Here is a 23,293-nt window from a genome sequence, read left to right on the forward strand (position 1 = left end):
CAACACCTCCCAGTGACAGAGCTCTCAACAGCTGCACTCAACTGGAAACCAGACACTCCTTTGCATTAGTAACATTAGAAAGGTCTTGTAAGATACTGGTGTCCTGTGACAGCCATGGCTCCACATGTCTCCTTTTCTTCAAGAAGATTAAGAGGTTAAATGCAATTGCTACAAGAACAAAAACAAAACAAAGTGCCGTCTGCCACAGGTTGTGTCCAAAACACAGTGTATGTGCACTGTATAAAAAGCCTTTTGTAAAATGTCTTCTCTGTATGTAAAAGAAATTGCATTATAAGCATGCAGTTAGAAAATGTTTGTGGATACTAACACACTTGTGGCATGTGACAACTTTTCACAGAGGAAACAAGCAAACGCCTTTATACTCACAAGTTTCAGTATCTTAAATTTTATTGAAGCTGTTTTCAATTTTCACGAGACTTCTCTGCAAACGTCATTAACTATACACATGAGAAGAAAAAAAAAACAGAACAACTGCTTGACAAGTTACTGCCGCAACCTTGAACCCTGCACAAACCGTGTGCATTATTCACGTAAAGAGCTTTAGCTTCGTCCTCTACGTAACTTAAACTTAGCCTGTCAAACACAGCTTGAGTCCAAAACTGGCCCTTAAGTCCCTGACCCATTGACATGAAGAATAATTCGGAGTAGTCTTATCATTGCGGCGCTGGATTGTTCACACGCGGTGTCGTGGTCACCGCTGCATGTGTTCCTTGTCCACCCACCCCATTCACTTCCAATACGTGTCTGTTGTTATTGTCAGCAAACCGTCTCCCCGGATTCGCAAGTGAACCTTACAAACACGTTTCATCTGCTTGCTTAAACTGGGTAACTAGACAATGTATCCCTTTAGTTCGCGTGATTCGTAGTTGATGCTAGGACATGAGTACTTAGAATCGTACACCGAAGAAAGAATACGCATGTGGATGTGTGGATCGCCTGTACTTTGGGTAGCCGACCAAATCACTGCAAGAGTCTTTCCTTGACCATCTCGTCAAATAGGCGGCACAAAGGAGCTGAAGCTGTTACACCAACACGGCTATTCCATTTATTAATGTCAATTGCAGCTTACTAATGAAAACAACATGCAAACTTGAACTTCATAAGACGGTCACACAAAGCAAATTTGACAAAGCATTTTTTTTCTTGATGGAAGAAAAAATGCTTTGTCAAATTATTTTCTCTTTTAAATACGGATTTCTGTCACAATTTCACAACTGATATAGCAAGCATTTTTTTTCTCCTTCGTTGCAAAGCACGTATTGAAACAGACCCGCGGGAGAACAAACGGCGGAGCCGATACGTACTGTCACATCACCGACGATGTTTTGTTTAAAGGCTCTGTAGGGGGGTGTGGGGTAGTGGTCGCTTTGCGCATGCGCCCACACTCGGTCCATCCGGGGCTCTGCCATTGAGAGCGTCGGTAAGGAGGCGGGAAATGGCGTCCAGAGGAGCGGCGCAGAAGCGGACGGACGGGCACTGAGCACCAGGGAACCAGAGACGGCTACAAACAGCAGCGGCTGCCCTTGCCGCGGCCACCAGCAGCCAGGCAAACAGAGCCACCCCCGGCGACGAGATATTGCGGAACTCGGCGAGTAAGTGACAACAGAAATCACCGCGGCTTTTCCGCATTGGGGGGATTGTAGGTGTCGTATAAATAAATATTTACTCAACTCTAACTAGCTTGCTAGCGAGCCCTCGCTGCTGCTATGTAGCGCACATACCATTATATGGACGCTCCTGTTTTGAAATCTCGGCTTCTTTCAGAGAACAACGGGGGAATTCTGAAAACATGCTGTTTGCAGCCAAAAAATCTGACACGCTTCTTAAACAAAGCTAGCTGGCTACTTGGCCAGCTAATCAGCTTCCTTTAATTAGCTAGCCAACTGTGAGCCTTCTTAATGTTCAGCTAGCAAGCTAGCCCGCTAGTTGCACCGCTCCCTTGCCACTACTGCTAGTTAACCAGCGTTAATCATACCTGGAGCTGAGCTCGTCTCTTGTTTGGCCGCATGATCGTAAACCCGTCGGTTTTAACGTGACATTTTCTCTTGTATTCAGAATCAATACAGACACATGCCATTGTTTACTGAAAAATACTCGTGCAAGTGACATTTTATATTTGAGCGGGTTTATTAGGCCACGGCCTGTTTTTTCATCTCCCGCCCGGGGCTGGAGTCTGAAGGTACACCGAATCCCCCCCTCTCGTTTACCGTTCGTTGAGTCGCAGGGGTGGGGTCTTGTGTCGGTGCCCCCGCTGAAAACAAACAAGGCAGCTAGCGGGCTAACTCGCTAGCAACGGCATCTTTACGCACTTCAAGAGCATCAGCTAGCTACAGCTCAACGACGTAGCCCGAAAGCACATTGTTCCGCACTCTTAGCTAGCCAGTTAGCTTGCTATATAGGCATCCAGCTAAAGTTTGCTCTGCAATTCAGTGCTGAATTGCGGATTTGTTTATTTTTATCGTGTCAGCGAGGTGCTTTGAGCTGTTACAACGTTTGATTTAGGAGCTCCATATTGCTCGCCGTCGATCCACGGGTCTCGATCTTGTTGCTGCTAAAGGGGGGCGTTTCTCTCTGTCGTGTCCGCGCTTGCATGGAGTTCTCTGCTACACGAAGGTAACTAACATTAAACGTTTAGCGTTTTGCACAAGACCGATCGACCTAAATTTGACGGAATCTGCCATGTTTCAGGGCAGCGCTAAAGATTACATTTGTATTGCTCCCACGTACGTACAATTTAGTAGCGTCTCGCAGTGTTGCTTAGTGTTCGTGAAACTTGCCGAAAGCAATGTTGTGGTAAAACGTTAAAGCGTAACTTGGGTCGCTGGCTGCTGGGTTAACAAACGTAACTATTCGCACTGAAAATTTTACGGTTTATGTAAGTAATGGAGTCGGTATGCATCGAACACAGATGTTAACGAGTGGAAGTTTTCCTATAAGGGTACTACAGAGGTAGCCTTGTCAATGTGACAACGGAGCTGAAATGTCAACGTAACTATCTTGAATTGCACAGACCTGGAGGCAAAATACTTGTACTGTCCGAAGTTTTCGGCCACTTTTATCTGACTGAGATTTGTAACAGATTCGGTTGTGAAGGCATGTAGGGGGTATGCAAAACTTGAATCCCGTTGTAGTCTTCCATGATTCATTGTCCTAGGAGTGTTCATAAAGCATGTCTTCAGGTTTGAAAGCAAGGTCATTCGAAGGAATAAACCCATTAAAAATATAATCGTTACAAAGACTGAAAAGTTTCACTCACAAGGTTTTGTCGATACAGCTCTGTCATGATTTTAGGAACAACTGTGAATTTTTCCTGTTTGAGGGGAAAAAAGGTTATTATTATTATTAAAGTTATTGTCTCATTCAGATTTGCTCATTGTGACATTGTACATTTTATTGGGATGTAAAGTTAAAGTTTGTGTTAATATTTGACGATTTGTGTTTGCTTTATGGGCATGTTTGTGGTCAGTCTAAGTGTAATCAGATTTAACTTGCTAGAATTGTAACCAGTCAGGGGATTCAGCGTGTGTGTGCACCAGATGAGCAGATAAGATGTTAACGACTATCAAAATATGCTTAATAGCTCATAAGCACTTTTCTTAATACCACGATGCATTATGACATTAAGTTAATGTTTAGTTTTCCCACGCCCAGGATAAAAATGAAATGTCTGTTGTTCTTATGTTTGTTTTGAAGAAACGTGTGGATTGGATCATTGTTCTTCGATTACAGCTTGGTCGAATGTTTGCACCCCTGTTTATACACCAGAGAATTGAAGGAAATCGTTGGATTGTGGCTCACTGTGGTGTTTGTAATATTCATTTTAACCTGTTTAGAATTCACTCCAAAAAATATTTTAACTTCATTGCAGTTTAAGACCGTAAGTTTTCATCAGTCAGGTATAACTGTTTGTACATTTCTTCTGTAGTTAGTGGCCAGTCAGTTTTGTACACCGCGCAGTACAGCGTGACCCCCATAGAGGTTACATTCCGTGTTCTCTAGAATATTGATTTCTGTGCCGTTTCACAAGGGCTCGCTGGACTGCATGTGGTTGCAGCAGGGAGCATCTTCAATGTTTATGACTGTTAGCTTTAGGACTGATATATTTTACTTAGTTAATGGTTTGCCATTAGATGACAAACTTACTGAGAGATTGCTTCAGTAGCATCAGGAAAGCAACTGTTTTATACCATCAGTTGAACAGTATAATTGGTATAATACCTCTCATTCACATACGGTCAGAATTTTACTATTTTGCCCCATTGTGTAAGGACAGTATTGCCTCTCATCAGTATTCTTGGAGGCTTTGATATAAAACATTAAATCAGAAAGTGATCTTTATTTGTTGATCAGTCTTTCTGACTTATTAGTGAGTTGCCATTACTAAAATGCCCTGCTGAGAACATCATATTCGTCCCTGTGTAGACAGACCCTCAGTTTGAATGGCTCTTTGACTTGACAGGCCCAGCTGCACGCTGTCTGACGCAGTGCTTGATGGCTGCGCCTAATACCGCGGCTAAGCTCCCATATGAGGGAAAGGCCTGTAGAGCTGCGAGTCAGAGCGAAAGTCCAAGTCAAGTCTCTCTTCCTTTTGTTTTCCCTCCTCTTCCTTTGACTGCTAGAATGTTAGTGGTGTTGGATTTTTTTTTTCATTTTGCTCTTACTGTCAGCGCATACTGATGATGCTAATTTGCATGATCCTCACGCAGGAATCCCCCTGCATCAGAAAAGTGCTTTTCGGTTATTATTGCTTTGCTTCCACATGTAAAAAAAAAACGAGCAGGTCAGGTTTTTTGAATATGTGAGCGATACAGTTTGTGATATGGGCAGCCAGAGTTAACAGCGCACGAGGCTGCTGGTTTAATTTGATTGACACAGAGTGACAGATGATAGTACTCCACACCCCTTTATCCTACATTGCAGTTGGAGTCTCTTCAGTCCTTTAGACACCAGCCATTGGCATGTGAGTGTTGTTAAGGCCAGCCCAGGAACCGTCTGTTTGCAGCAGATCCTTAAGACAAACACATTGGCTGCCTGCAAAGGGAAACAACTCTGATTTGTGTTATTTATTGTGTAGAACACAGCCTCACATTCTGCCACTGTATTAAGATCATGGAATTATTTGATGTAGTTACTGGCTTATGGTGAATGTTGTCAACATTGTCCTTATCTCTTTGTCAAAAAGCTATTGTGAAGCAATGTCCTGGTAGCTGAAACTTGCTTGCCCCGTGGGTGATTACATTTGCTCTCACACTACCTTGATTGAAAGTTCAGTGTCTTCTGTGTAGAAGAGTTGATGGCTTTATCAGCTCTTGAGTGAGTAACATTGTCTCCTTCTTGCAAGGAAGGTGTGGGTGAAATCAAAAGATTAAAGATTTAATCGAAGAGATTATTTGAGTGCAGTAGGGTTTTGATTGTTCTTTGCCCTGCCGTGTGTTGAGTCTCGCAGAGGACTCATGTAATTGAACTTGGACACATTCATCAAAAAGGTCTCTGGGGAAAAAAACAGAAGCATGATGGCACTCTGGTGCTTGTGCGTGGGCTCGCTTTGGAAGCTTTAGGATTTTACACTTTCCATGACTAATGCTAGCTATTTCAGTCTCATTTATCACACGGAAATAGAAAGCTTCAGAACAAATCTGAATTCTATTTTATACAGAACTACCTTTGTTGAGCATTTAATCAGTTTGGAGAGCCCTTCTAAATGGGCATTCCTGTACACTGATTAGCTCGCTAGCTGGTAACTTTTGTGTGGCTAGCTCACAGAATTAAGTTCAACCAAGTGAAGATCAGATGCTTTGTATTTTAATTTGTTGAAATTTGCATGAATAGCTACATTAGTGACTTATTTGTAAAAAACATTTCCAGGACTTACCAGTGTCTAGATGTGCCATATAAAAGGTACAAGCTTTGTTGCCATCCTGCATTGCAGTGGATGATAACCAACATCCAGTATGTTATCGGATAATATTTCACTTCAGCTCAAAATGTGCTTCAGCATGTTGCTACACATAACTACCCAGTACCGTGTCATGTGCTTTGTTAGCGTTGATGATGGGGGGAGGCGTTCCTGCAGGGATTATTTATGGAAATAATCTAGACTACGGGGGAAGTACCCCGGGATCAATCATGTCGCTGCCTCCACACTCAGAGTCTGAGCTGCGCTCTTCCGCACAGCACCCGGCTCACAGCGCTGAGGAAGCCTCTGATGTGTGACCGGCTGCCTGTCTCCAGAGACGGCTTTCGCGTGAATCCGGAACCTGCTAACGTCGAAGCAGACGATTAGCATGCAGGCCGCTCCTTTTCTGACACGCCTCCCAATTGCATCTCAGTTGCATATCCCCGTGAAATATTTGGTCTAGTGTGGCTGCTCTGTTTGGGGAGACCCTTCCTTACCTGCTTTTTGGATTGGTTATATTTTTATATAAAATATGATTGCATCACTTCCTCTATCATTTCAATACCAGATGGCAATTGATAATTAAAAGGACCTCTTTTTTTTTTTTTTTTTTTTGCTCAGATGTAGTTTAGATGTCCATTGCACTGCCTGCTTGGGGCCAGATACAGCTGTGATGTTTGTAATCGATTAAAATAAGTGGAGGCTCTCCTGATGTCTTCCGTTGCGATGAGTTTATTCACCAGTATATCTGTTGACTCGACATATTGCTGATCCCAAACATCAGCCCGTTGCTCAGATCAGTAAAATGTTTTATAATATGTGATATAATTCATGCGATACAATTCAGCAGAGATTCATCTGTCATTGATTTAGGGGGGATCTTTATGCTGCTCTCTTAAAAACTCTTAGCAGGCTGATACTGCTGACAAACTCTCCACAGATGGTTTGAGTTTGAGTTTTATCACAGAAGATACAGAGGCGTAGAAAAACACATTTCACCTGGGGATTGCGTGGCTTCACTGAAACGGTATCCTGTTCTGGCTGCGTTTCTGAATTAATAAGTGATTAAAGGATGTAAGCATTAAAAACAAAAGACATTCTTTATTGCCAGCTTCGCAAAGGCTTTTTTTTTTTCTTCTTCACAGCCGTGTCCTCCTGAGAAATGAAGAAAAAAAATCCCCTCAGGAAAATAGATCCACATGCTTGTAGGCCCTTTGTTTAGTTCGGTCCATTGTGTTTTTCTCACATAGCGCACTGCGTAGCCGTTGAGATTTGTGCACGTTTTGCATGAAGCACGAATTCGGGGTACTTTTTACCTCTCATGTTCTCGTAGTGTTTGGCCATATTTTGCCTTCGGGGGTGGGGAACATAGTGCTACCCTTTGGCCAGAATAAAGCTGTGTGTGTGTGTGTGTGTGTGTTGGGGGGGGGCACCTTCTTCAGTGCATATGTAAGTGCATCTGGTTGTAATTTAAGGGAAAAAAAATCAAATCCGGGGGTGGTGTCGCAAAGAAGAAAAATGGACTATCCGTTCTATAGTTATGCATGAACAGTTTAATAACGTAATGTAGCTGGTGTATTCATATTCATACTCTTCTACTGTGCCTTTCGAAAATGAAAATCCCCTTGCAGTAGTGATCCGTTAGGGCGACGATGTGGCTGGTGCGAGTGTGTGTGTGTGTGTGTGTGTGTGTGTGTGTGTGCGTGTGCGTGTGCGTGTGCGTGTGCGTGTGTGTGTGTCTTCTCGGAGCTGTGGATGAGTCATTCTTTGTGATGGTAAAAATAGGCAGGGAGAGACTGGAAGCTGTAAAGCTGCTGCCTGCCCGCGTTCCCCTGCGCTCTCCTGCTGCTGCAGCCTCGTTTGGAGCGCGCCGCTTCTGCATGCGGAGGGAGCTGCCAGTCAGCTGCATCGCTGCGGAGACGCGCTCGGACGGGCCTCGGTTAATTCACTTATTTCTTGTTCAGCGGGGAGTAAAAAAAAAAAAAAAAAACATCTCCCGGTCCCAGTGTGAGCTGTGGCATGGCTGGAGGTGATAAGCGGGATCTGCTCCCTCTGGGTGGCTGGCTCCCATCCTCGACTTGTTGCTGGTATCGGTACCCCCTCCCTGCCTCTGTGGCACTCCATTGATCACACTTGGGCTGACACCTCAGCCTTGGGGGGGGGTGAGAGGCGGCTCACAGTCATTACAAGAGGCCGAGGATCCGTCACAACATCAGCCTGTGATTTTCAGCCAGCCCACCGCACTGTACACTGGCCGCACAGCACACCGGCCCCAGCGCAGACTGCCGTCAGTGAAGGAAGCCACAGTTTCCCCTTCTCTGCCATGTACCTTCCCAGTTCCTTTGGATGGCTTACAGCCTGATGTGTGCATTTGGCGCCCTTGGGAACACGATTTAACAGAGCGATGGCTGTAGGAACTCTTCCTAACGAGCGGATTAGTGACCCGACGCGCCTTGTGTTGCTCCTGTACCTCTCCCTGAGGTGGCAGAAGGCTTTTTTCGGCAGGAGTCACTCAGTCGCAGGGAGCGGGCTCCGAGCTGGTGAGGTAATGGGGAGATGAGGATTGCGGATGAAGAGCTTTGACAGTGTCTCCGCTTGGTCGGGATTTGAATCCAAAGGGGTTGAGTCTCGGGGAGTCGGGTAGGGGGCTAATTTGGTTTCGTTTTAGCCCTCTGGCCAAAACAGTGTGTTCCAACTTCAGAGGGGCCTCTGTTTTGAATTTTTGTATTTGCGGGGCTGGGTCCAATGAAGCAAACCTATGCCGTGCCAAGAAAGAGAGAATAACTGGGCCTCGGGAGATTAAGAGCAGCGGTCTCCGTTTTAAGCCTGGAACACGCAGTATTTTTTATTTATTTTTTATTTTTTGTATTATAAGCGAGCACACTGCGAGTGTATCTGTCACACCAGATGAGTTGACAACAGTTTCTTTCTGTGGAATCCTGACTTCCTGGCTGACAGTCCTGACGCATTTAAAATTGGGGACTTTTGGGTTTCTGGGTATGTGTCATCATGTGTCATCATCATTAGCTAAATGCTACATTCACAGTGTAAGAGCTACACGCTGGCATCTGCCCCAAAAAGGGTTAAAATGACCGAAGTTATTTTGTTTTTTTCTTTCTTGCGTTATAGGCTAATGTTGTGCCGTATAGTGCAACAGCATAGGTTAATGAATACTTGAGATGGGTGAAACTGATACAACTTCACCCACTGTACAGAACGTGCTCTTTAGATTCCACAGCTCTACAAAGTTAGAAGAACGGTAGACCACAAGCACGCTGTCAGTTCCACTTTTTGTTGTGTGACTTGCATGGAGCACAAAATTTGAACACATCTCTTGCTTATACCATGTAAAGTTGTGTCACCCCAATGAGCATTGTTAGACATGACTGAATGATGAAAGCTTAGCTTTTTCTGTGCATGAGTAGCTAACTGCAAGATGGGTAACTGCACACCATTGCAGTGTTCTTAAAGAACCACGTTATTACAAAGTCAAGAAATGTGGAAAAACTGAATTTATTTCACTGTATTGAGACATTTTCCATTATAGAGGATTTGTGTTCCTGCTGTCACTGGCTACATGGAATCCTGCTCTACTGTAAAGAAGTTCCTTTTCCTCCATCTAAGAATGAACTGCCCTCACAGAACGATATTGTCTCCACGGACATCCATTCTCTCTTGGGTAACCTTTCAGCTGTGACCATTACAAAAGCTCAGGCTTATCACTTGTGTCTGTTTGGAGTGAATGGAATGGTGGATTGACATGGATTTTAAACTGTAAAAAGCAGTTCTACATAACAGTTCAGCAGCTCACATGCAGCAGGTCACTATGGTGGGAATGTGGTAAATATCCAAGTGTTGGAATCTGCTGACCTCAATGTCAATGTATTGAAGTATTACATACATAGATAGAATGTCACAAAATTAATAGTTGGGAACTGTATATAGTACTACTAAAAGTTACTGTAACATTTAATTCTTTAAATACTCTAATGTGGAAAATGTCATTCATTTGTATTTGATTAGTACAATTTGGATAACGCTTGATATCTGCCTGCACTGTGCCTATTTAACTTGAATGAAATGATTATGAAATATTTTATTATTAGCATTTTGTTAGCTTTTTATTATTCATGTGCTTAGCACTGATAGTACATTATACTGCATTGATTCAGGTTATTATAAAGAATGCAGATTCTTTATTAATGTTAAACCTAAGCAAATTGGAGGCATTCTAATTGTAGCTCCCTCCTGGAGACATGAATTGGTGAATAAATTATGTAGAAAATGCATTCTGGGTATGGGATACTGTAGTCCTCATTCTGCACTGTTTGGGGTGAGCTAGATTTGAGATCGTACAATAAATGATTTTGGAAAAATGACTTTGAAAAATGACTTTGGACGTAGCTTCGAAATATAAGTTCCCGTGGTTTCCCAAAGTTCTCCATAAAACTCCATAAAAAAGTAACAGTTCTGTGGCATTAAAAATGGGTAAATGCTAGAATCGTAGCTTGTATAATATTACCAAGGATTGATACAAAGTACACAGATTTAACATTGCTGTTGAGCTTGCAGTTCCCAGCATTAAGTACTGGCTGTGTGGGGCTGTGATGGGCCCCAGAAGCATCGTGTTGACCCTTAGTCATTAAAACAAGCATGTACAGTGTATTTCTGTCTGCAGTGACTCCGTTTTAGGGTTTTGTCGGTCCTGTTTCAACAAAAGAAGCGACCAGCCATTAGTTGGCTCCCCACTCACAGGAGTTACGAGATTCTCTGAAGTGTATTTGCATGTGGGGAACTGTAGTTCGGTGTGAAAACTTCGCCAACAAACGAATAACATTTCACCAAATGGAAGCCAGACCAATTTCACACCTTTATTCACAATAAAGTGGTCCGTCAGAACATAAGGTGCCAACTGAGCGCCAAATTTGAAAGACGTGCAAGTTACGAGGGAGAACATGAGGCGCAGATATCAGTCAATGTGCATTTCCTAGCGCTTAGATAAGAAACGAGCCTCCTGAAATATTGGCATCAGAATTGGAAGAAATGGTTTGGCAAGCAGCCGATATCAGTATCGGCTCGGGAAATCTGTCGGTGCGCCTCCAATAAACACTCCAACACCCGGCTCACTAAGATCCTCGTGTTGCATTTTATGTTTGTTTTTTTTTGTCTTGGTGTGCGCATCTCCCTGCCATTGTTTTTCTCCTCTTATAGCCCTCTGTGTTCTTTGATATCGCAGTTCTATAGGAAACGGTTCGCCAGAAACAGCCTTATATCACTGGGCTGTTTTCATAGGCTGTTGGCAATCCCCGTCTTCAGCTCCCTTCCGAAAACCGTTGATTCTGGGGAAAATTTTAAAACTTGCCAGATATCAGGTCGCAGCTCATGGGCGCTGGTTAGAGGAGTGAGTGTAACTCATAAGCACCTGAAACACTGTGGTATTTATGCTGTCAGTGTGGCTTTCATTTTTGTGAAGAGGAAGAATTTTGGGGAATTTGAAAACAAAACGTGTGTTTTAAATGGGGAAAGCCATGAGAAGAGTAATTTTCTGTGTAGCGTTCTGTGAAAGGAATCTTAAATAAGCAGTTTACCCAGTAGGTGACTTCCCTTCGAAATGCCTCTGAAGAGTATTTTTCTCTGGGAATGTCTTACAGGACCCTGTGTTGGTATCTCCTTTGTCACGCTTGTTTGGTTTTCCGTGGCTGAAAAGACACTGGATAAGGTCAAAGGTCGTTGTCCTGATATAGTTCTGTCTCTACAGGCGTTTGCTTTCTTTGAGCCTCACAGTTAGTCAGCAGGCAGTGTGTGAGGAGCGCGTTCGGCCTGTGTTGCATAAACACGCACACGCAGCGGAGAAGGGCTCGCACGCGCTCCGGGAGCAGAGGGCGGCACACCGGAGCTCGGTCCGACGGCGTGAACGGCAGGTTCGGAGCTGTTGACAGGGGGCGTACAGTCAGGTCCTCTGGCAGCGTGCCTAACGGGTCCCGGATGCGCCTCTCTCGGCCAGCGCTGTTGCGTAAGCGGCACAGGGGGGGTCAGGGGATGGGGGCACGCTGGAGCGAGGGCTAGGGGGGTGGATGGTTTGGAGGGGGAGGGGGGGGGGGGGCATGCCTTTGGGGGAGGGGAGCCTGAGAGTAGAGAGCTGTGGTTACTTTCAGGGTTTTTTTTCCCCCTGCCAGTGATGACAGTATTGGAGAAATAGGATATCCTTATGCACAGCAGGAGTGTATCAAAAGCGGTTTTACAAGAATAAAATGTATCATGTCCATGCTTTCTTACCTTACACCCTCCATGTCTCATCTTACACTTCAGAAGGCAATTGATTATTAAAATTTTAAGCGAGTCTCATAAATTTTACATATTCTGTTGTATGAGGTGCCATTACCAACAAAGTACTGAACCTGCATTATGTATAGTGGCATGTTGGTAAAGCTTATTGTAGTATTATATGGTATTAAACTCCAAGAGCATAGCATTGCAAGGTTTATATGATTCACCATCTGACAGTTAACGTTTAGTCATATCTTTTAAATTGACCTTTACTTCCAAAATGAATCACCAGATGTAGGGCGGAAACCATCTGTTGATAGTTGATGACATTTCAGAGATGTAGTTTGCACTGATGGCTTTTGTTTCGCTCCAAGTACATGCATAGAACCATGTCGGAGTTTGCAGATGCTGGGACACATCACCTGCCTGCACAGATGTGCTGGAGCCTGAATACCCCTGTAGTCTCTGTAATATGCAGCAGCAGGTGTAAGCAGGAATGCTACTTGGGAAGGTAGTTGCAGACACTGTCCTGTGCTCTCAGTAGACATGCTGATACTCAACCATGTATTATGGTGCAAATCCCCTGTCACTCTGTCTGTGTCTTTCGCAGGTTGTGCTACAAGAGACCAGTCAAACATGCTCCTGCAAACTCTAGCTAGCTATATTAAAGTTAAATGGATACATGGGTGGCAGTAAAAATAATTAGGAGTGGAGTTAGCTTGCTGGTTTGTAGCTAATTTATGATAGAGGTGCCTAACTACCTTGCCAGGTGGTATGGTAGCTAGCATGCTAGCTGTATAGGGGAGAGAGTGGTCTGTATTTGTAGTTATGGGCTGTTGGCTAGCTAGAACTGATTCCATAGATAAATACGGTACGCACAACAAGTTAGGTTAATATTCTCTGTGGTAGAGGTGTGCAAGACTTCATGCTAGAGATCCATTCACATGCTGTGGCCATCAAACAGTGGGAGGTGAATATCAGGATAAATATGATTTGATGCGGTCAGAAGATGAAAATGGTGTTATGTTATGGTGGCTGGACAAACATACGAATGGGTCAAAGCCAGGGCTGATGTGGAGCGCAGTGCAGAACGAAGCTTTGTTACCTGTTCGAGATTCGCTGTCTCCAGGACGGCTCTGTAAGGGTTGCGTGGACTGGCGCGGCCCGCCTGTTACCCCAGCTAGAGCAGGCCTCTTTGGGCTGAGGGGCAAAGGGGCAGAGGGGTGGATTGCGGGCTCCCATTCGCTGGCTGCTGTCCCTCACGCTTGCGTCAGCGGATGCTGAGGCGCCCGTGCCAAAGGAGTCATTCACAATGGGGCCGAGCAGAGGAAAGTTCTGCCCCACAGCCCCAGAGGAGGCTGGGTGGGAGGTGGGGGAGGGAGCAGTTTGTGAGCAGGCCTGCGATGAGACCTCAGTGACCCCTGGTCACTCTGACGTCCTGTGGTGGCAGAGGAAGTGGCGTCTTGAACGCAACCAGATGTGTACCCAGAACCACGGCCGAAAACACGGAATGACTCACGAGAGAGAGGGGGAGAGCTGTGACGTTTTTAAGAGTGCTTTTTTTGACGAGGGGATTGTCAGTACAATCAAACGTTCCTCTAATGATCTAGCCCTCTGGTGAGTCCTGCTCTTGGGTCTGTTAAGATTGCTATTTCCATAGTGAATGGTTGCACTGTAGAGCTGCTCAAGAACAGTATACAACACTTGCATAGGATCAGCGTGGGCTGCACGATGGCATAACAGTTGGTAACCATTGTCTCTCATGTCTCTCCTTCCTCCCATTCCATTTTCCGCCTTCCTCCTCCTCTTCCTCCTGCTCTCTCCACACCGCACCCCCTGCCTCCAGTCTTACATGTGACGGTTAGGACCATGAGGCTGAGAATGCGCAAGGCTTCTCAGCAGCCGCGCCCCGCCCACACGCCCCGCCCGGCGCGGACCAAGCGGAAACACTCGGAGGTGGAGGAGTGCACGCCCGCGGGCGGAGGGAAGATGCCCAAGAGCGACACGGGGCTCTTCTCCACCATCAAGAAGTTCATCAGAGGAAGCGCTGTCAAGGTAACGGCGAGCCCCACACACACACACACACACTCACACACACTCACACACACACACACTCACACACACACACGCACGCGTGCGAGCGCCCCATCCTGGCCGTGTAACATTCCATAGCCGTTTGATTATTAGAAATGCTGCATACAGTACATAGTTCAGCTTTTTAGCAACACGCGTTACGCAAGCACCTCTCCGCTCCCCTTCCCTGGACCTTAATATAGCGACAATCCAGTGTAAATTCAGGGTTTGTCAGGACCCGGTATCATGTTCCTCCAGAAATGCAATGAGGAATGTTGCTGCTTGCCTGAGAACTCTGGCCGTGTTCTAAGAATAGCAGTGGTTCTGGAATGGTTGCATAATGACAGTAGGTAGGATTGGCTGGAACCAATGTGCAGCTGTTTTATTAGCAGTGATACCCCTTCCACAGGGGATCCGAGCGCCGGTTGAAGGCTTTCAACCTAGTAGAAACATTCACTTTTTTATTATTCATGAATGCATTTTGGGTTATAAAATTCACAAGTCTGTACTTGCAGTTCCCTGAAAAATCAAGGAACTCCCAAGAACACTCAACTCAGACTACACTTTTTGCTATCTGGGTCAGTTTAATATGCATTTATGCATACAAAAATGCACTAGTGAAAGTTAATGGATATGGAGTCTACTGTATGTCAGGAGTATAGGCTATGTTGTCTGATCATTCTGTTATTGAGATTTTGAGTACTGCATTAGTTGCCTAAGCTTCTCTGTGATTCCACAAAACAGTGCGTGCTATTTTAAGTTAAATGACTTGAGAATTTTACTCTGAGCAAAACTGCTCCCGTTTCCTTTTTATCCCCGTTAAAATGTGAAAGTGCAGTCCTCTGTACCCCGAAAATTGCCTGTGTGAATCTGTGGCCCCAGAGACGGTGACGGGTCTCATAGTGGTGTAGATGTTGAGCGGCACACGCCTGTATGATCCGGAAAGGGAGGTAAACGCAAACACACCTGTTTTCTGGCTGTGTCCGGGGATAACGAAAGCGGCGCTCCGCTGCGAGATCAATCAAAGCGACGCATGCAGAGCCGATTGGCTGGAAGAGCGGCGCTCAGGCAAACCCAATCAGAGATGGCTTTTGATTTGTGTGTCTGTGTCTGTGTCTCTGCAAAGATGTCCTCTGAATTTCCCTGCTCTGCCTAGCTGCTGTAGTTTCAGGATGTTTCCCCGTACAGACTTACAGCTGAGGAAAGTGCAACTGCGCCGAGCCGCTTTCATATCAAATTAAATCACATTCTGAACACACCTTGTGAGTGTTGACAGGGCGGTTTTCAGGAGCAAGAGGCGTAAAGGTGTGCGATATATTTCGTATATAACTATATGCGAGGCCTACAGACGTTTGCCAGCCTTGCTGAGAAAAGAGAAAAATTTAAGACTTCTGGGACAGTTACCGTTTCCAAATTCTACCCATAATCTCCCCCAGCATTACTGCACAGGCACCTGTTCTGCCAATTGCCTTAGTTATGATTAAACGACAACAAGCAAGATTTTGATGTGTGCAGGGATGGCAATCAAAATGTTATTTCCTTTCTTCACCTCTTATAAGGACGAGGGGCTCGTCTAATTCATTGTACCTGCAATCACATGCAGATGCTCACATTTCCCAGTATATGTCCCAAAGTTAATGGACCTGTAATGGTTAAAATTCATTACACTGGGGGGGGGGGTGTCTCATCTGCTTTGATGATATCTGATGGGACCGGTAGGGTGACCGGACAGTCTGACAGGCCCTAACCAGACCTCAGGAGAAATTGAGGTTGTTTATATGCAGCTGAAAGGAAAGTTCTTGAAATTATTTTTTTGTGCACTTGATGCAAGTTGCTGAGGATACGGCATCTGCTAAATGACACAATGTAAATGTAAATGATGAACTTGCTATTTCATCAGTTAATTCAGTTCACAAACAAACAAAAGCCAGAGGGACAACTTGACTGCACATTTTGCATGACTAATTCATGGTTTCAGCATTACACAGAGAAATTAAGAAACATTTTTTCCCCATATTCAGTAAACATTCATCTATTTAAAATGTGTACAGTACTGTTTATGCAAATTTCCTGCAGTTTAAGTGTGTTAATTAAAAGAATTTTGCTTATTTCCCCTTTTTCTCGTTGTATTTTCTGATACCTTGGTTTTCTAACCCATCCCTTGTGGTGTTTGCTATGTGGCCCCTTAGCAGAAAAGCCCTAGGAGAAAGGATTCAGAAGCATTTGACTGAAGTAAATTCCCCTCAGCTCTGACAGGACTGACACCTGCTGGCGGGGCACCAGCAGTGCCACTCAGTAATGCGACAGTCACTGGTGCTATAGATGCCGGCTTCATACATAATTGAAGTGTTTTTCTGTGCTGGAAGTACAGAGGAGGCCTCGTTTGCGGGTTCCTCGGCCACCTCCAGCCCTCCCTCCCTGCCCCTCTCTTCTGGTGATTAATTTGTGAACCAGAGTGCAGACCTATAAAGTGTAGGCAATTTCTGGATTAGCTAAAGCAATACCAATGACTTGGGTGAAGTAATTGGCAGTTATGAATATAGGGTATATTGAAAGAAACTAAAAGAAGCTCTTGAGGCTCCTTAGTTGGCAGTTCCCCTATCCTGATTGGGGAGTTAACTGGCAAACTTTCAGAGGTGCAGCAGGAGGTTCCAGCTTTGTATCTTAATGGCAGTGGCCTCACCGGTTGTTGACTAACCCTCAGGTGGAGCAGGAGAACCCAGCCAAGAAGAGCCGCATCGATTGCGACCTGGACAAGAATCTGATCTCATCCACGCCACAGACTGGGGACCTGCCCAATAAGGCCGTGCCCAGGGTTCGCAGGAGAGGCCCTGTCAATGGTGGTGAGTCAGGGCCTGCGCTGTGGAGAAGAGACCCAGCATAAATGCACATACTGTCACTGTCACACATTACGGACCAGCAGAGGGCTGCAAAAACAGACTTTATTTATGCACATATGACATTTATTTATACATGCGTTTGTCTTTGTGATGTTTACCTCTAGTCCCATTTCATTTGGGAAGAGCCCAGGTACTGGTGGAAAAAGGATTAGTGAATTACACTATGTGTTGTACAATGTGTTGTACCAGAAAGTGTGCAGTGAACAGTTGCGAAAGACACTGTAAGAAGGCCCGCTGACTGTTTGATTCTCTGGAACATTCTCCTCAGACGCAACGAATCACGACAGGAGCAAAGCCGCCAAGCCCAATGGGAAGCTGGAGGAGTCGAGCGAGGTTGTGAGCAGCCCGCCCCGCACCACCCTGCTGGGGACCATCTTCTCCCCCGTCTTCAACTTCTTCTCACCAGCAAACAAAAATGGTACAGGCCACCGTCAGCGCTACCCATCGCCCAAGCCCCCAGGTTCTCAGTGTAGCGTAGAGGGTGAATTCAGACCCAATGCAGATCAAGTGTTTTTGGGACTGTAGACCTTCTGTGTTACTGTGACATGTTTAGCTATACAGCTGCACATTTCTAAATGTGAGTGTTGTCTATTCATGCTGTGTACTTTTTGGGGATGGCGCTGTATTGAAAGTTGACCCGTTTTCTTTCCTCTCTCCCCCTCTCCTTGCACTCGTCTGTTTTGCGTCCTTCCTGCGCTCCGCGCCGCAGGCACGTCGGGCTCGGACTCTCCGGGGCAGGCGGTGGAGGCGGAGGAGATCGTCAAGCAGCTTGACATGGAGCAGGTGGAGGAGACTCCCACCAGCACAGCCACCTCCACAGAGGGAATGGGCGTGCCCCCGTACCCCCCTCCCGCGCCCCTGCGACCTCTGCCCCCTCAGGATGGGACAACCGAGGAGGGGGAGATCGTGACGGACCCCGACCTGCCCCCACTCACAGGTACGCCCCGGAAGAGTCGCGTCCACCTCTTGTCTGTCACAGGGCTTCCTCCCCACCAGGACCTTTTAGGTGTGTTCCACAGCGCCCTCTGCTGTCTGCACATGACTGTATTCCTGCACAGCTTGGTTCACTTTCTATCACATTGCTTTCTCATTCATACACTACTAAGGGAAAAATTCCATCTGTTTGCTGACTCTGTGGATACACAGTGTAAGAATTGCAATCGTAAAGAAACTGTCAGAGGCAAGCTTGGGTTTGAGAGCTCTCAAACTGTTCAGTGCTCCTGATGTGCAGAACTGCAACATTTGCTGCTGTGCCCTGAACAGTTTCCTCCCCTGATGTGTCTGATCTTGTATTTTCCCCTGTGTGTGATACAGCTCCTGGAGCCCCTCCAGACAGAGGCTACTCTGAGGCTCCGCCCACAGCCCCTGCCGAGGGCTCCTATGAGGAGGACTGGGAGGTCTTTGACCCGTGAGTACAACTGCCCTGTGGAACACTGATGTGTGTGTGCACACACACACACACACACACACACACACACACACACACACGAGACCTGTCTGTGAACTTTCATTGTCCTTAAATGCTGTATACTCAAGATATTTGGGGTAATAAATAAAATGTTTATTTATTTGTGTATATGAACTTGTTTTGGAGCCGTTGATTAACAATAACAATTTCCAGTGATGTGCTTGGTTTATTAACTCATTTCGCTATTGGTTTGCCTCTGCTCTCACCGGCGCTGTGCTCGCCCTGCAGGTACTTCTTCATTAAACACGTGCCACCGCTGACGGAGGAGCAGCTGACCCGCAAGCCAGCGCTCCCGCTCAAAACCCGCAGCACGCCCGAGTTCTCACTCGTCCTGGACCTGGTGAGAGAGCGCCCCCCCCCCCCCCCCACTCTCCCTGCCCCAGTCTCACCCCACTTCCCTCTCTGACATTGTGGAAAAAGCAGCTACACATGAAAATAATTACTTCAGAATGGCTGGGATTAATACCGTAGAGTAGGTTTTTACAGGAGTTACCTCATAGTAGTGCGCTGTGCATTACGCCCAGTTCAGACTTCCTTCCGTTACCAAGGAAAATCAAGCACTAATTGTACAGAGTAGAGGGGAAGCAAACGCCGTATCCATTTGAGGTTGTGCTTGGTATGTTGTGGTAGCAGTGCCTTCATTGGAACCGACAGGCGCTACATGGAGAGGACACGGAGTGACATTTTAAATGGCAGAATAAACTTTTTTGTTTAGATTATTCCCTGGAAACTACATTGATTTTAATCTTGTATTGCATGTTGGAAAATATTAAACAGCACTGAAATGCCTTGCATGAGGTCGACAAATGTATTACTGTATATGGAAAGTAATTTTTGGGAGTGCAGCAGTGTGCGCATGGTTTGAGGAAGATGTCGTTCCCCTACAGTAGTCGTAGTCTTTAAAGGCTGAAGTGTATGGATTTGTTTTTCCTGTACAAGTTTGTATGTAATACATGATGATGAAGGAGGTGGGGATGTTGAGATTCTTGGTCTGTGAGCAGTTGCCTATAAAAGGCTACCCTGCCATTTGTCTTTGTCTGTTATTTGTCTATTATTGATGTTCTATGATGTTTTATGATTTTTATGACTTTTTTTCTTCCTCTAGGATGAAACGTTGGTACATTGTAGCTTGAATGAGCTGGAAGATGCAGCACTTACCTTCCCTGTCCTCTTTCAAGATGTCATATACCAGGTACAGACTGCTAGCTTCCCATTGAGGTGCTGAGCTGGTTATGTTTGATACAGAGTAGCTAGGTCTACTGGTCACCACTAGAGGGTGCAAATGGGCTCCTTTTACAGCAACAGGTGGCTTGTGAGAACATCATACTCTCTTTTCTGTGTCGGCTTTGAAGTTTAACAATGAATTTTATTTCATTTTTTTAGCAGCGCACTTGATGTCACTTGAGTAGGGTTAATTTATTAACAGACGAGCAAAAATTTATATTGTGTAGATGTCCCTGCTTGCCCATGCTAGTCAGGCTTATACCGTAAGTCAATTACGTGAAACCAGTTTGTCTTCAGTACATGATCAGTGCTTGTTTAAAATAAACCGCTGTAGACTGTGTACCACAGGAAACTGCAAAGCTACTGTACCACTGATGTCTCTGTCTACAGGTGTATGTGCGATTGAGGCCATTCTTCAGAGAGTTCCTGGAACGCATGTCTCAAATTTACGAGGTAGGGGCGTGCAGGGTGCATGGCTTTCACCTCATCTAACATTGATCTGTATCATCAAACACATGCATGCTTATATTGTCCCTGCTAAAGAAGCCCGTAACAGTGGAGTCATTTCTTTCTGTTCACAGATCATTCTCTTCACTGCCTCCAAGAAGGTTTATGCAGACAAGCTGCTCAACATCCTGGATCCCAAGAAACAGTTGGTTAGGTTAGTGGAAGTGTCTGCATGTGCTATTGACTGACTTGATATTTTTTGGGAAAAAAATTAAGCTGTGAACATATTACATGCCTGCAAGTCAGTTATTTTAAATGGGAAACTCAATATAATGCGACTGACTGTAGGTAGTGCCAATGCTGCATATGAAAAGGGTTCAACAGTGAAGCACACTGGCACTGGTCTGTGACACAGCAGCACCAATGGAGGCCAAAAGGCTGTTAAAAATGGAAGGAAAAGATGGTAACTGCTGTGTGTGACGGCCCAAAACTGTAGCATACAGCCCTCTCAATACAGACTCGGCCAAAGAGGAAACGGCTCGGAAAATTGTCGGCTGCACTGTTGGACCACCTGCTTAGTGTTGACAGAAACAGGATTAAACTTTCATTAGAAGATTTGGCTAACTTGATAGGTGGCAGGCTCACTCACAAGCCATAGGCATATGTCTAACTGGTAATTTGATCTGCCAGTTCTGTTTTCAGCAAATCTAGAAAATGTAGACAAATGTGTGCAGAGGGAAAGCTCCATGTTTTTGTGGCTGTACTCAAGTAAGCATTTCAGAACATGTGGTGTGCTCATAGCTTTGAAGCACCTTCCCATCCAATTTAAAGTTGCAGTTAAATTTAAATTCATTGTTTAATTTGAAGTTCTTTCTCTTTACTGTTAACATCTGTCCACATGATGTTCTCAAATGAGTACATGAAGACCGTTCCACCCGAACCCTGTAGTGCGCTGCCTCGGAGATCTGATGATGTTCACATTCTCCGCCTTTGACTTTAACCCTGGCTGGTGACCAGACACCTGAGCTGGACCTGCATGTATACAGTGTTCATGGCAGATATACAGTTACAGATCAGGGCTGGTGTGAAGGGGGGGGGGGGGGGGCAACATGTAAAGTCCATGCGGTATTCAGGTGTCAACTCTGTGGTTGCCCTACATAATTGATTAGGGCCTCTGCCGGGCATTGATTTCTTTCCCCTTCTCCAATGTGATTGCAGGCACAGGTTATTCCGGGAGCACTGCGTCTGTGTGCAGGGAAATTACATCAAGGACCTGAACATCCTTGGACGGGATTTGTCCAAGACCATTATTATTGACAATTCACCACAAGCCTTTGCTTATCAGGTGAGCTATTCATCTGCAGCTCCTCATTCATCTCTCCATGTATCTGTTACTCACATGGCCACAGAGCGCCTAGTGTAGTTTATTTCAATCCTTAATGTACTGAATCTTGGCACTGTTCTGTGTCCCCTGGCAGCTTTCCAATGGGATACCCATTGAGAGTTGGTTCATGGATAAGAATGACAACGAGCTGCTGAAGCTGGTTCCGTTCCTGGAGAAGCTGGTTGAACTGGTACACGAGTTTGTTTGTCATACCTGGGATTGGCACGTTGCTCTGTACCCCGCTGCTTTGTACCCAGCTTTGGGGCGATATTGTTCCACTTTCCCGCTCCACTTGAAGTATTCTGTGCTCACATCCTCATTCTGACATCAGACAATGGCCGTGATATAATAAAACCCAGGGAAAGTTTGATGAAGGAGGCATTCATAAAACAGGCCTGTGGAAGCCAGAGATCTTTTTTTTTTATAACGTAACCTGTACCTGTTTTAACCTTCAGCTTAATGTGCTTAAGATCAGGCTTCACTGAAAGTACTTGTTAATTTTAAGCGAAATGTAAATGACTATTGCTTCCAGAGAAACCATGCCTTTTGAGTAGGTTTGTTCAGGCTCTCTCAAGTTTTCGGTGTCCCACTGTGCTGACCTCATTTCTACTCTTCTGTCCCTCCCAGAACGAGGATGTGCGGCCACATGTCAGAGAGCGCTTTCGTCTGCACGACCTGCTGCCTCCGGACTGAGCAGCGCCCCCTGGCGGACAGCACGGACTAACCCAGAGAGTGAAAGGAAGGAAAGAAGGACTAAGCGAACGCAAACAGACCTGTAAAAAGCAAACTTTGGAATACAACTAAAACATTGCCATTACTGTTGAAATTACTTTTTTTTTTTAAAACCCCACATTACATGTAAAACGATTATTACAAAAAAGAAACGACGAAACGGCAAAAACTGAGTTTTTTGAAGCGACATCTCTGATTATAGAATTTATAAAATACAAATCTATCTCTCTCTATATATATATATATATAAAATATATATATAAATATACTCACATAACTATAGGCAAGACCAGGAAGGATCCTCCATTGGACTGGCTTTTTATTTCTGGAGCGGTTTTTCTCTTTGCTCGGCAGCGATGACACCCCAGCGCCGTTACGTCAGTAGCCGAGGTCTCGGCTGGCGTGAAAAGCGTAGCTCCACCCATGAAGACCGCATGCGCTCCGTATGGTGCTCCAGCCAGACTGTTGACACAAGTCGACGACAGACACTCATTTCAACAGGAATGGCCAGTAAAAACAAAATTGTGTATATAAACATATTTTTCCCCTTTTCCGTCATCAGGTTTTTAAATCTTTGTACTTTTAACCTAGGATTTCATTATGCATTCCTTTGTAGGTTAGCTGCTTTTTTGTAGACAGTTTTAGTATTTTATTTTATAATGTTTTATCCTATCATTGTTTTTAATGGCTGTTTTTCCTGCTTCGTCTGCTGGCATAATGTACATTTGTTTTTTATGGGAAAAATCTAGTTTGTAGGTCTGTTCATAAACAAAAAAAAACATGCATTTATATAGTTTCTGTAAGATATTTCACTGTAGTTTTGAAACAGATCTACTATATGACACAAGGGTGGGAAGAAATTGTAATCTTGGATAAGGTTA

At 45.1% G+C, this 23,293-nt stretch overlaps 1 protein-coding gene across 1 annotated transcript; it reads left to right on the forward strand.

Annotated features, from left to right (window-relative positions):
• The first annotated feature begins 1,443 nt into the window (after nucleotides 1–1,443).
• On the forward strand, nucleotides 1,444–22,961 carry LOC118787971 (CTD small phosphatase-like protein 2-A). The gene is made up of 13 exons (XM_036543765.1): nucleotides 1,444–1,613; nucleotides 14,031–14,239; nucleotides 16,962–17,100; nucleotides 17,426–17,575; nucleotides 17,867–18,094; nucleotides 18,472–18,565; nucleotides 18,854–18,965; nucleotides 19,731–19,817; nucleotides 20,240–20,302; nucleotides 20,431–20,510; nucleotides 21,515–21,641; nucleotides 21,775–21,870; nucleotides 22,308–22,961. Exons 2-13 carry the CDS (start codon nucleotides 14,054–14,056, stop codon nucleotides 22,371–22,373), a joined length of 1,428 nt encoding a protein of 475 aa, XP_036399658.1. The 5' UTR covers nucleotides 1,444–1,613; nucleotides 14,031–14,053; the 3' UTR covers nucleotides 22,374–22,961.
• Nucleotides 22,962–23,293: the final 332 nt, after the last annotated feature.

This window comes from Megalops cyprinoides, chromosome 13, assembly GCF_013368585.1.
Source record: "Megalops cyprinoides isolate fMegCyp1 chromosome 13, fMegCyp1.pri, whole genome shotgun sequence".
NCBI lineage: Eukaryota > Metazoa > Chordata > Actinopteri > Elopiformes > Megalopidae > Megalops > Megalops cyprinoides.